This window comes from Xiphophorus maculatus, chromosome 4 (assembly GCF_002775205.1).
Source record: "Xiphophorus maculatus strain JP 163 A chromosome 4, X_maculatus-5.0-male, whole genome shotgun sequence".
NCBI classification, from domain to species: domain Eukaryota; kingdom Metazoa; phylum Chordata; class Actinopteri; order Cyprinodontiformes; family Poeciliidae; genus Xiphophorus; species Xiphophorus maculatus.
Window position 1 is genome coordinate 15,985,243 of NC_036446.1, and position 13,317 is coordinate 15,998,559.

At 35.9% G+C, this 13,317-nt stretch overlaps 1 protein-coding gene across 3 annotated transcripts; it reads right to left on the minus strand.

Annotated features, from left to right (window-relative positions):
• Positions 1–188: 188 nt before the first annotated feature.
• On the minus strand, positions 189–12,520 carry vrk3 (vaccinia related kinase 3). 3 transcript variants are annotated; one of them, XM_023331744.1, is made up of 16 exons: positions 12,445–12,520; positions 10,704–10,888; positions 10,486–10,620; positions 10,225–10,347; positions 8,987–9,115; positions 7,758–7,910; positions 6,166–6,209; positions 5,929–5,995; positions 5,623–5,707; positions 5,441–5,543; positions 5,257–5,349; positions 4,056–4,188; positions 2,799–2,916; positions 2,653–2,711; positions 1,588–1,728; positions 189–575 (listed from the first exon to the last, which is right to left on the minus strand). In XM_023331744.1, the coding sequence occupies exons 2-16, from the start codon at positions 10,885–10,887 to the stop codon at positions 562–564; spliced, it is 1,581 nt and encodes a 526-aa protein (XP_023187512.1). In that variant the 5' UTR covers position 10,888; positions 12,445–12,520; the 3' UTR covers positions 189–561. The 3 variants fall into 3 exon arrangements, with proteins under 3 accessions (XP_023187512.1, XP_023187513.1, XP_023187511.1); XM_023331745.1 differs by having other exon boundaries at positions 6,166–6,206; positions 10,225–10,350; XM_023331743.1 differs by having other exon boundaries at positions 10,225–10,350.
• Positions 12,521–13,317: the final 797 nt, after the last annotated feature.

Consider the following 13,317-nt stretch of genomic DNA (forward strand, 5'->3'; position numbering starts at 1 on the left):
AAACTTTTTTGTATTTACCCAGATTATTTTGATTTTAAAAGTTTAGATTTAGACATTTAGAAGTGACAAAGTCAAAACGAACATACCTGTGAGAGGGAAACATTTTAAATACAAGAATTTAAAGTATCCATCAAATATGCAACATAGTGAACAACAAATATTTTAAACAAGAAATTCAGTTTATTTGGTTTAAAACTGTTTATTTTAACTTACTGTTGTAGTTAAATCTTCAACAGGAACGATGATGTAAAGAAAACAGTAAACCTTATCCTTTATTCACATTCAGAAAGATTCAGAAGTAAAAAAAAAAACAAAAAAACTCACAAGTGAAGCAAAAGTTTCTCAACCTGATGAAGTTTCATTAGAGCGGCGTCACATTAAACCAGCAGTGTCAACATCCTCCTGAATTTAAAACCAGTTCAGCTAATGTTAGAAACCTCACAGTGATGGTTATTGCTTGAAATGCTGACCAAAAACTTTGAACTGTTCAGGATTCAGTGCCTCAACAACGATCACAGATAAAAAATTCAGCTATTAAAACCAAGAATGAGTTTTTCCCTCCTACAGTCTGGATTCTGTGAAAAGAAGGAGATAAAAAAATGATTCAATGCATTTACTTTTATAAAACTGCTTTAAATATGTCATTAATGAAATCACAAATCTGACAGGCCATTTATTTAAATTTTTAGAGTTTTGAATAATCAACTTGTTTATTGTAAAAACATTTAAAGCAGACCAGGCGGTATCTGACAGATTAAAATAAAAATAAAATCCCCAGAAATTACCTTCTATAACGCAGTAATTAAATAAACAGCACAATAAAGAAATTGTTGATAATTTTAACCTGAAAGTGAGAAGTCTAATTTATATTCATATAATAAGCATTTGACTATTTTCTTTGCTGGTTTGACTCCTTCATAGAACAACTTGATTTTTACTGATATTTAATTACCAAGTGGTAGATTCTACACTGCAAAAACACAAAATCTAACTAAGTACTTTGGTCTAGTTTCTAGTGAAAATATCTTACAAATGACTTCTCTGCGAGTTACAGTATACTGTCTTTAGTCAATAATTTCTTAAAAACATTAATTCCATGGGCAGACTATCTCCCTTGTACCATTGGAAAAAAGTGAAATAATCTCCTGGTGGAACTAGTTCTTTTTTTATTGAGTTAAAACAATCTCCTGCATCTTTCTGAAAAGATAGTTGTAATTAGTTGTTTCAGAGTAAAGAGGGCTAAAAACTACAATGACGTATTAAGGCCAGGCTAAGAAAGAAAAATGTAATAACGAGAATAAAGCTGTAATAAACACATCAGCCTGAGATTATCATCAGTAGCAGAACACAGACTGTTACTGATGATAATCTCATGCTGATGTGTTGACAGAATACAATATTTATAAAAGAAAAGATGAAAAATCAAGCACCATCTCGTATCCTTCCACTTTACAATCATGCACTACTTAATGTTGGTCTACCAGATTAAAAAAGCTCCTTGTTGTGGGTGTTAATCTAAATAACTACAGAGAGATTCCTGACATCATGGTGGTGTTTTCAGTCCGGGCTGCAGGTGGAGTTACTTACCTAGGGGTAAATTGAGAGGCTGCTCCACCGACCCGCCCAGCTGCTGCAGGGCAGCACTGAGTCCAGTCTTCAGCATGGAGTAGTTTGGTTCCTCTGTGTACTGCAGAGACATCACTGCTGTCAGGAAACCCTGAAATGCACCTACACAAAAAAAACAAACAGGTATAAACAAACAGCAGGCCGTCCCATATGGTCAAGGAAAAAACAAGTGTGATATGTGCAACAGCAGTTTAAGGCCATTATAGATAGAAAAAAAGAGGAGTCAATTTCCACCAAAAAAAATGAAATTTTTAATCTCAGAAATTTTCTAGAAAAAACAAAGAATTTATGAGTATGAAAATTTGCTAGAAAAAAACAAAAAAATTTAAGTTAATCTCAGAGACTTTGGGGGAGAAGAACATTAACATTTCTTAGTTTCAAAAGTTGAAAATTTCCAACTTTTAAACTCAGAAATTTCCAAGATTTTTCTGGAAAACGTACGATTTATTTTCCAATAAATTTGCAATTTTTCAAACAGAAATCTACTTTTTTTTCTAGACATAAAAAAACTAAATTATTTTGAGTTTTTCTTGGAAATGTACTCCCTTTTTTCTATTTACAACGGCCTTTATACGTTGTTGTAGATATGGACTAAAATCACTATCATGTATTGATCACTTCACCTCGATAACGATAAATTGATAACAAGGATGAGCTGCAGATTTTTCACCATTCAAAAAAAACGACGGAAAATATTGTTAACGCGACCAAAATGTTGCCAAACGATTGATAACGCATTTTTCATTTCTCCTGAAACGTGAAAGCAGCTAGCGAGGTTTCTACGTTTGAAATGTCCTCCATTTTATTCTCTTCTTGTCACTGATTGGACGGGGTGGGATCACGTGACTATAGACTGTACACGTAGCGTCTTAAAGGGACATGAGCATAGCCTGCCTTTATGTAGCCAAAAAATGACAAAACGATTACTTTTCTTTCCATGTTTTTTTAACCATCGAAATTATCGACATGGGCAAAATGGCGTCGGTCATTGTCAAAAATGTGGGCGTCGGTTAATTTTCGGCTTACCTGAAACTTCCCTCTTCCCAAAGCAGTCTCTCAGCAGGGCCCTCACGTCTTTCATATACCTGGAAGAAAATATGTCAAAAGTTTTTAATATTTCTTGTTATTAACTAAAGGTATGATGAAAGTTTTGGGGTATTTTCTTTCTTTACCTCTGTTTCTCAGCGGTCACCAGCTTCGGATGGTGGAGCTCAGCCCACGGCAGCGTTCCCGTGTGCCACAGCAACATGCAGTAACCCAGTGACTGCAGGTCACTGCGACGAGACGGGGCTGAAACACAGCAAGGTTCATATTTTACCTCCATTCATGGAAGAAACAAAACACGACGTTGCTCATCTGCAGAAACCTGCCTGTTCATTGATCGTTGCATTAAAGAGTCTGCACAACATCACAATTATATTAGCAAGAGGAAAATCACATCTATGATTATGTTTGCCAAATGACCAGATGGAGAGTGGGTGCAGAGCTGGAGGAAGGAAAATAAATCTGACAAAGTTGCATTAATACTCCAGTAGTTTAAAAAAACAACTATCAAACAGGATTTAACTAAACAAAGCAGCTTCTGATTGCATTTTAATTTAAAATGTTTCAGGTAAAAACATTTTTTAACCCCAAAAGCATTACCAACTATGAGAAAAAGATTTAAGATCACCTCTATGGAGACTTGCACTACACTTCTTCAACCTATCGCTATTATAAATAAGCTTTTCAAGTGGTTTCAGTTGTGGCACTTCTGACATGCTATGAGGAAGAAATTTGTGGATATGTATTTATATTTTGTTTTTATGCTAATTGTGAAAGTGTGTAGTACCATTTAGCAATACAAAAATACTTTGAAATCTCTCTAATGGTTGACAGCATGTGGTCCTTTGTGACATCTCGGACATGCTGGTAACGAACCACTTAGACCTGAGCAGGGCATAAAGGAACGGAGGAAATAAGGACAAAATGAAACAAGAAGGGAAGGAAATAAAGGAGGAAAGTCACAAGAAATAAAGGAAGAAGGATGCAAAGAAGTAGGACAGAAGTAGAAAGGAAGGATAGACCTGAGGGGGGATAAGGAAGGAATACAGGAAATAAAGAAAGGTTAACGGAAGGAAATAATCCAGTTAAAAAGGAAAGGAATACACAAGGAAGGAAGGATTAAAGAAGGAATAATTAAAGGAAACATGCAAACAGAGATGGCTCGAAAGAAAATAAATAACGAAGGAAAATTGGCAGGAAATGAGCGAGGCCACGAGGAAAGAAGAAACAAAGAGAGAAAGAAAGAAAAAGAGAGGAAAAAATTAGAAAGACGTGGAGGAAAAAGGACACAATCACAGGACGCAAGGGAGAAGAGAAGACCCAACTTCAGGTAATGTGGAAAAAAGTCAGACAGTACCAGTATTTTGTAAAAAGAAAACACACACCTGCTCCTTTGTGTGTGTCCAGGCTGATGAACTCTATGGCGCCCTCATGTGGCATTCTGCTGGACTCGCGGTATTCCACATGCTGGCCTCCTGGACAGTACCTGAAGGCATGGCAGTATCCTCCCAGGTACACCTACCAACACACACACACACACACACACACACACACACACACACACACACACACACACACACACACACACACACACACACACACACACACACACACACACACATTCCAGTTACTGGACACTGCCAAGGTGTTGCTAACCACAAAACCTTCCTCTGACATAAAATAAAAAACAAAACTAGCCAAAATTTAACATTTTGTAATAAACATAAGACAAAAAAAACAAAAAACTTGCTGTTTGGAGAAAAATATATATAACGTCTCAGGTTGACTTCACAACAGACACACTCAGGTTCACTTTATTTATTCCAACAAAACAGTAAATTAGTCCAGCAGCTAATCGGCAACGGAAAAAGGGGGACAAGCTGTCAGTTACTGGTTGCCATGGTAACCACCAACCGTCACTGTTCACTCATTGTCTGGAAAAAAAAACCGTTTTGGACTAAAAATGTAATTTGAATTATAAATAAAACAATTTTGACAAACTTCACATCTATAATATTGTAAAATGGTTACATATATTTATATTATTGTTATATAAATAAATATACACATATATTTTATTGTATTCTATTTTTTAACATGCTATGTATTTAACGTATGTATGTATGTATATGTATTTATAATTTTGTATGCTATACTTAGTGTTTTGTTTGTTCCTGCAAAGTGACCGAGTGCTTAGAAAAGCGCTAGACAAATAAAATGTATGATTATAACTATTATTTATTATTATAACTATGACTATTATGATTCTTATTATATATACACGTCAACACAGACCTGATTCACAATTTACAAACACAAAACAGAAATCAGAAAAAAGCCACAAAAATAGCTGAATCTCTAAGCCTTTTAATTTTATCAGTGTGAATGCTTTAGGAATTCAGGCTCCTGAGTGCCCGCACTTTTTTGTGTATACCTTTTGCCACAAAACTACTTTCGCATTCAGTAAATATTGCATTTTTGCAGGAAATGCCAATTTTTCTAGTTTCTTTGAAAATTTTATTTGTTTGGTTTTGTTACTCAGAGGTACCACAGAGTCAAGTTTCCCACGGAGACGCTTTGTTTCACCTGTGATTTCTGCCCAGGTTTGACGTAGATGTTCTCTGCGTTGACGTCAGCATGAACGTACTCTTTTGAGTGGATGAACTCCAGCACGTCAAGCTGAAAGGAGCCGACATGTCACATTTTACAAAAAAAAATAGTTTTCCTGAGAGCATAAAAGGCTGTTTCTACCCAACAGGATGACACTCACTATCCTACAGGCAAGCTGGAGAACGGCCTTCTCAGAGAGAAGCTCGTTTTCTTCCTCTAAGACGGATTGGAGGGAGCAGCCCATGTCGGGGAAAATCAGAAACCTACAATTTAAGAGGAGAAACATGTGATTCAGTGTAAAATGCCATGACAAAAGGGGGAAAATGGAGACTGAATTCACACCTGTATAGGTCTGCATGAAGACCAAAACCAACACAGGGGGGGATCCCCAGAAAATCCAGTTTGTTCTGCTTGATCCACTTCTCCACTACAGACAAAACAAGTCTTAAAACAAAGATCCTCACGCAACATGTCACCTCTAGCACTCTGTTTACGACCTGATCGCACATGAACATGAAAGCTAATGACAGATTTGTTTAAGGTTTACAAATCACACTGAAGCATGAGTCTGCTGTAAAACAATCCAAGCAGGCAGAAACCTTAGTGGCGACACAGTAAATCTGTTATCAACCCATAATAAACTCCTACCTGATGCAGATTTAGCAGCTCTTTGCAGGAAGTTCTGCTCATTGAAGATTCTCCCGTCTTTAGCTCCCTAAAATGTAGAAAATTAGTTTGATTACATTGATAGTGCGCTGTAAAATTAACATTACTAAGAGTAACCCAAAAGGATTGAGAATTAAGCATCGCTAGATGTGCAATTGAAATCACGGCGTGTTAAAAAATGGATGAATTTATGAATAGAGGACTCAGAAAACCACTGACCAGTTTGAGGATGTGATCGGCTTCTTCTGAATTGGGTTGAGCTGCTGAAAAGTACAAAGAAATATTACTGAATGTCACTGATGTCAAGCTCCTGGTGTTTGTTTTCCTGCGGTCAGTGTCCATACAGAATCAACTGCAGATGAAGAAGCTAAACAATATGCTTGTGTTGAAGAACTTCAATAATGACATTTAACAGAACAATTAAACCCTTTAAGCACTAACAGTGTGTCATAGTTGTAACCAGACAACTATAAATTATTCAGTTCTAAACCGGCTACAAAGCTATTTACTTTGCTATAAAGGCTGCACATATAAACAGGGAAATAAAATAATCAGCTTAAATATGTGACATTAATCAAACTCTAATAAAAGTACTTTATCTGGAAATTCTTTCCTTTTGTTAATTAAATATTGTCTTAAATGTCCAACTGTCAGTCTTTACGGACATAGAGACATTTAATGGCGTCATCCAGATTGTTAGTCTGGATCAGACTAAAAAGATTAATTAAATTAATTAGAAGCTGTAACTAATTAATCATAATTAACTGCATTTTTTATGAAACACCAATACATGCCAGAGAATAAAATTATATTTGAATACAGTTTTTCCAATGCCAACAAGTTTTGACTAAAGTCTGAAACAATAAGTGATTTACCAACGTCTCCATGGCAACGAATGGATACAATGATCCACATAATGGAGCTACATTCCAACAGGTTGTTTAGGAGTTACAACGCGTGACGATGTGTAGCTGGACAGCCAGCGAACAGCTAACGGTCTCCACACGAGGTTTACTTTTATTCATTGAAGATCTTTTATAAATGGATTCTTGTAAAAAAAAAAAAAAAAAAAAAGACGAAAGTTTTCAAAGATAGAAAGCGCACGTGAGTACATTATTCATGAGCCGTTTGCTGTCTCCTAACTGCTGAAATTCTTGTTGACATGGTTACCGGAGAACTATACGTCACAGATAGTTTGCTGTTAAGAGCGCTCACTCTGTCATATTTCTGCAAATACAACTTGACGAAGATCGTCTGTAACACAAATCTCACACGCTGATCAATTTTCAAACCAAAACATTTTTTAGCCATTCTTAGTTAAACAATTTGCGAACTATGAACTTAACTACCAGCTTATTACTGTGACGTATTTCCACTAATCTACAGTATTTGACCGAATGGCATCTTACGTAAACGTTAAACAACAGAAGTTTGTTTAACTGGATGACATCATAAACTCTTTGAAATAATTTTACATAAAAATAAAACACCAGAGGAAAAAATGGTTCAGTGGACAGATTGCCATCTCAGTCCCCAGACCCAAATCCTGTAGGAATAGCTGCACAATGTGCTGAAGAAAACATTAATTCTGTCAAACATAAACATTTCTTAATGCACTAAATAGATGTACTCAAAGTAAAAGCTGGATTGGTTTTTCAGATTTGAGAATTTGAAATTATTCAACTGCAATAGCAGAATAATTTACTCTAAGGCTTCGTACAAACCTTTATAAAGGAAGGCAACAAATGCGACTGCAAAAAAAAGACACCATTCAACTACTGATACCTTTTTTTAACATCACATTATTTTACCTTCGTACAGGAGTTCTGTCATGTTCTGATCAATCAGCTTGATCAGTTTCCACGTCTTGCCCGACTGATCTGTCAGCTGCTCCCCTTCCGGCAGCGGCTCCGGCGAGGACGCGTGCTTCGCCTTCTTCGATTTGCTCCACCCTCCTGTTACTGCTGTTTACAGATAAACATAAAACACAGTAATTATAAAGTTGGGAACATCTAAGTAACTGAGTATGTTGCAATTTACACCAAACTGTTCATCAATTTAGAAAATAGCAAATAAAACAAACAAAATCAGACATATAAAAAAAAATCTAATGCACAACGAGGAGAAAGATTAGAAACTGATCTCTCCACTAAAGTCTTCACTTATTTATTTTCATCAATAACAGTAATGCCATAGAAAAATCAAAACAGTTAAACCAGATGATATGTAAACCGATTTTGAATAAATAAATATCTTTTAAAAAAGCTAAAAATACAAGAAATAAAAACAAAAGCATTTTTAAATTAAAACTGGAATATGTACATGTGACATACTTACTTTCTGTATTTTCTTTTGTTAAACTGTCCTACCTTATCCTTTTTTGTTTATTCACATCTTTACTGCAACCATTCCTTACCATGTTGCCATGTCAGAACCAATAGTCAAGTAGATAAAACAATGTTTATCCTTAAAAGAGCAACAGACCATTTCTAACTGCGTCTCCAAAAACTCGAATTCTTACCAGTTGTTTTTGACTTAGATTCTGGTGCAAATATCTCAGTACAATTGAAATAAGGCAAAACTAACTTACAAGTAACTTTTCAACAAGAAAGACTGATTTAAATTAAATACTAATACTGATTTAAAAAGTACTAGCTCCCCTGGCAGACATTTTTCTAATATTATAAATAATAATTGTCATTAATAAGTGAAATCATTTGTGGAACTAGAACTTTTTGAAAATCTATATTGAGGGATTATTGACTTCAAACAAGCTCCCACATCTTGGTGAAAAGTTGCCTCTAAGTTAATTTTGTCTTATTTCAAACGTACTAAGATATTTTCATTAGATATTAGACCAAAATTCCTTGGTAAGATTTTGTGTTTTTGCAGTCTCCAGCTCTCAGTTTAGCAACTTTTTTTTTTTCAAAGAAGTCTGACATCTTCTGTGGACAGCTAACAAAACAGATATGATACAGGAGAAAATACTACACTGTTTGATTTAATGAGGATTGCATAGAAGTGAATAAATGCAGCTTACTCTTCGATAGAAACTTGAAGGAAACAGAGCGCTCCATCTTTGATTCCTCTGTGGCCGTTTCATCAGAAGCGATCTTTCCCGCTCCTGCTTCATTTTTAACGGGGCTGGAAAGTTTCCCTTTTCCCCTGACTGGAAAAATTAAGAAAATTTGAACTGTTATGGATTCTATCTTTTCCTCTATCTCTTTTAGCCTCTTTCATCTGCTTAACAAGCCGCAGCTTACATAACCATGCTTATGTGTGACTGCTGTCAGTCACATGTAAACAGACTGAAACTGATTTGACTGCCCTGTAGGGAGGGTACAGATTGCAGAGAAGAATAAAAAGCTAAACTCGCGCTTTGCCTCACTTGGTTACATCCATAAGATGCTCACACTGAGCTCAGTGTGACCACAGCGCTGGACGGTGAATGTAACTCTGTGTCTGTTCCATTTGTATGACATGTATGGCTTGTAACATTTGATAATTTTTCAGCATTAAAGCCTGCTTTTACATATAACCAAGTCTCATTATTTCTCAAAATAATAACACTGAGGGGTTCTGGTCGGGTCCTGACACTGGTTTAATGAACCTGGGAGGTGAACAGAGACAAAAATGGAAGAACTCTAACCTTTCTATTAACTGTTTGCATCACTGCACAGTGTCTGCAAAAGTATCTGCACTTTTACATTTTTCTTTGTTATTTTATAGCCACAAAGTTCAATGTGGTTTAGAGATTTTATGTGATGGACCAACACACAGGAGAAAATAACTGACCTATTTTTCATAAACATTTACAAGCAGTCTGATGTGTATCTGCATTAATATCCCAGAGTCTACATTTTACTGCAGCAACGGCAATTGTGCAAACTTTTTTCACACTTTCTAACGTAACTCTGCTTTAAACTTCTCCACTACTTTGTCCCTTACCCGTCTACTGAGTTCATAGAACTCCATTAAGTGCTGATTGTTCACTAATGGCAGCTGGATTTATAATAATTTTAAATTACACACATGATGTCTCTTTAAAAAACAGCGGATCTCACTGGATTTTAGTTGGGGCTATAAAAGTAAAAAGGTTTTAACGACCAGGCACATCACAATTTTTCTATTTTACATTTCGAAAGTTATCATTTTCCTTTCACTTTAAAATTCTGTGCTTCTGAAATTTGAGGTTGTAATGGGACACATAATTAACATATTTAACTGTACTCTGTGTATAAATAGCTAAATTAAGCAGATTATTTTTTTTTAGCTCACCCTGTCGAGGAGATTTCAGAGCAGAAGGTGATCCGGCCTCTGAGGTTGGTTTTGCCTCTGGTTTAGCTTTTACTGTGCCGATTTGCTTCTTTGGATCAGATGTTTGACTCCCAACACTCTGAACTGCTAAAACAAACCAAGAATGTTCAGGTTCAGGACCACAAACTCTCATTCTCTCCTCCTCATCCTCTGGGTCAGAAAGTGCAGCTAAAACTATAATTTCTCCTCCATTTCTTACCATTTTTCTAGAATTTTTTGTACCTTTAGTCTTGTCATTTTTGACTGGAGATGATGAAGGCTCAGTGGATTTGGCAGGAGTTTCCTGCCCCAGGTTTCTACGGGTCCTTCTCAGAGGAGAGCGAGGTGAAAGGGGAGATGGAGTTTTACGGCCCGGGGCTGCAGGATGAAAATATTTACAATCCTAAAAACGTACATTTACAGACAACACTGATGGGTTTCGCAAACAACTGTTGGCTCACAGGTCAAAGTTGAAGGAGGGCTTGAGTTAGTTACAGCTGTTTTTGTTTCGTCCTTCAAAGAGACAGCTGAAATCTGGAGTCCAGCTTCATCAGGAGAGCTGGGAAGTTTCTCTCCACACGACGGGCAGAATCTGAAATCAGGCTGTAGCTTCGTCCCGCATTGTGGGCAAAAATGGAAAGGCATCCTGGAAGGGCAAACACAGAGGCAATCAGTAAGGCAACTAAAGATTTATGCAGTTTTTTATACAGACAAAAAATGTTATTGTACAAAATGTGGTTCCTCGCTGAATGAATATCAGACTCAAATCTTTTCATCTACAGAAATGTTTTTCTTCTGATTTTTAAAAATTCTAATTACTTCTCAAGATAAAAGTTAGTTTCCCAATGAAAGCTTTAATGTCAAATTTGACAACAGGAATCTCAAACCAGTTTTTAGATTTATGTTTTAGGTACTGGGATATAATTCATGATACATCCTACAACTTCAATGAATTTTAAAATGAAGAATTTGGTGCTAAAGCAGTGCTGGATTTTCTCTAATCAGTCAAATTATACAGCATTGACAAACACCTGCAAGGAAGCCACACACTTATGTGAACATCAACATAATTCTGGCGCTTCTTTTGGATTAGTTGAGTTTGTGTAACTTGGTCGAGTTCTTGGCACTGCTGCAGCTTTTAAATTTAGTTCACAGGTTTTCAGTGAGGTTGAGCTTGGAGCCATTCCTGACGCTTCCAGCAGTCTTGTTTAGCTACCAAGACTGCTTGTAGCTAAACAGAGCCTCAGCATGCTTCTACCACCGTCATGGTTTACAGTTAATACTGTGTTCTTAGGACAGAAAGCCTCACCTTCACCCATCCAAACATATTTCTTGTTATTTTGGCCAAATATTGTAATATTTTTCTTGTCACAGCATCCAGAAGATCTGTGGCTTTTCCATAATCAATCAGGCAGCTGCAAATCAAAAATATTCTTGAAAGTGTCAATTTTGAATAAGGAGCTTTCTTCTCAGCGTTGGTAACTTGGCTCACAGTGAGCCGGGCCCAGTTGTTCCAGTATCTCCCAGTTTGTGATCCAGCTGACCCGCGATAATTTATGAAAATCCTGATGAATTTGTTTTCATTAAAGAAAACAGTTTGGGTCAAATGAGTGAAACTTTGATACGTTTGGGTGTTCCAACAAGTGTGGAAGCTGAACACATCCAAACTGGTTTCCAAATAGATACATTTGATTAACTTTAATAAAACTTCCGTGTACAACAACCTGTAAACATTCAGGGGTTGAATCTGTATAACCGAGTCTGTAAGGATGGTTTTAAATGTGGATTAGAGAAAATTGGGTTAAATTTAAACTTTTGCACCCAGATTATTTTAAATCTTAGAAGTTGTTTGCTATATCACCTTATTAGATAATATCCGTATTACATAATGTGATGATATTTGCCCCTAGTAACAATACTCACCATTTAACTATATGATAAATAAAACAGGTACCATTTTACAGATATATAACAAACCAAAACTCTGTGTTTTTAATTAATTTATCTCAAACTTCTTCTATTTTTTTTACCATGTAACTTCAGCTAGGTTAACAAACATTCAGAAAGACATAAATAGCAGCAATAAATACGCCTGTAACCTCAATTCACTGCCGAGTTTTACTTCTAACACATTATAACTTCGTACGATTGACTAAAACTCTCATAAATCTTGTATAAGCATTTTAGAAATATTTCAGATACCTTTTAAACACAACAACTCCACCGCTGTGTTTAGGTTCGCTTGGAATTCTTCTTCTCGGAATTAAATAGTGCTGCAAGTCACATGATGGAGCAGATATGCCGCCCCCTGCCGGCCTGTACAGGAGAGACAGGCGGGCTTCGGCTGCAGCTCACATTGTTTAAGCTGTTAAAACTCACAATGTTCCCGCTCCGGTTGTATTATCCTCGGTAATCGTTATCTATCCACAGTGGTTCATTTATTACCGCATGATGTTGTTCTGAACCTTGTGAATCAAATTAAAATCTTCTCAACAATACAAGTTTTGTATTTAAAACATAATACAAAACAGGGTCAATCTCAAACTTGCAAACTTCCATACTAGAAACACTTTCAATTACAGATTAAAACATTAAGTATTTTTTCCATCATTGTATTTCTCTATGCAGAAAGTGGTGAAAGTTGGTATTTGCCTATTTAAAAACATGTACTTAAAAACTGGAAAATGCTTGAAAATGTATCATTCCTGTGAATAACTTAATATTTAGTTTTACATTTGGGTTGCACAAAGTTGTCCAACTTCTGTAGTTCCTCTGCATTATTTTTGTTTTTCCTCAAATGTTCATTAAAAAATGGCAACTCCACAATTCATAAAATGTTGCATCCTTTCTTTCTTGTGTTCAAAGTAAGACATCTATTATCTGAAGTGACTAAATAGTTTAAAATAATATTCATGCAATATTTATTACATTGCAGCTAGTTCTAATCTCAATTAGGGACTTAAAGTGTCAAACATGTGACCTATTCATAGACTGGTTTCTTAATTTTGTCTCATTACATTCAGGTTTCTTTAACTTTTCCCCTGCCTTAAAACTGAGCACATTAAATAAAGAAAT

What these genes read in the sequence shown, in the direction of transcription:
- vrk3 (XM_023331743.1), bottom strand. Translation starts at nt 10,887, where the DNA reads ATGCCTTTCCATTTTTGCCCACAATGCGGGACGAAGCTACAGCCTGAT. An exon ending in CCGATCACATCCTCAAACTG is followed by an intron (nt 5,996 to 6,165) that starts GTCAGTGGTTTT and finishes TCTACATTTTAG; the next exon opens with GGAGCTAAAGACGGGAGAAT. An exon ending in TCCAGCTTGCCTGTAGGATA is followed by an intron (nt 5,350 to 5,440) that starts GTGAGTGTCATC and finishes GGCTCCTTTCAG; the next exon opens with CTTGACGTGCTGGAGTTCAT.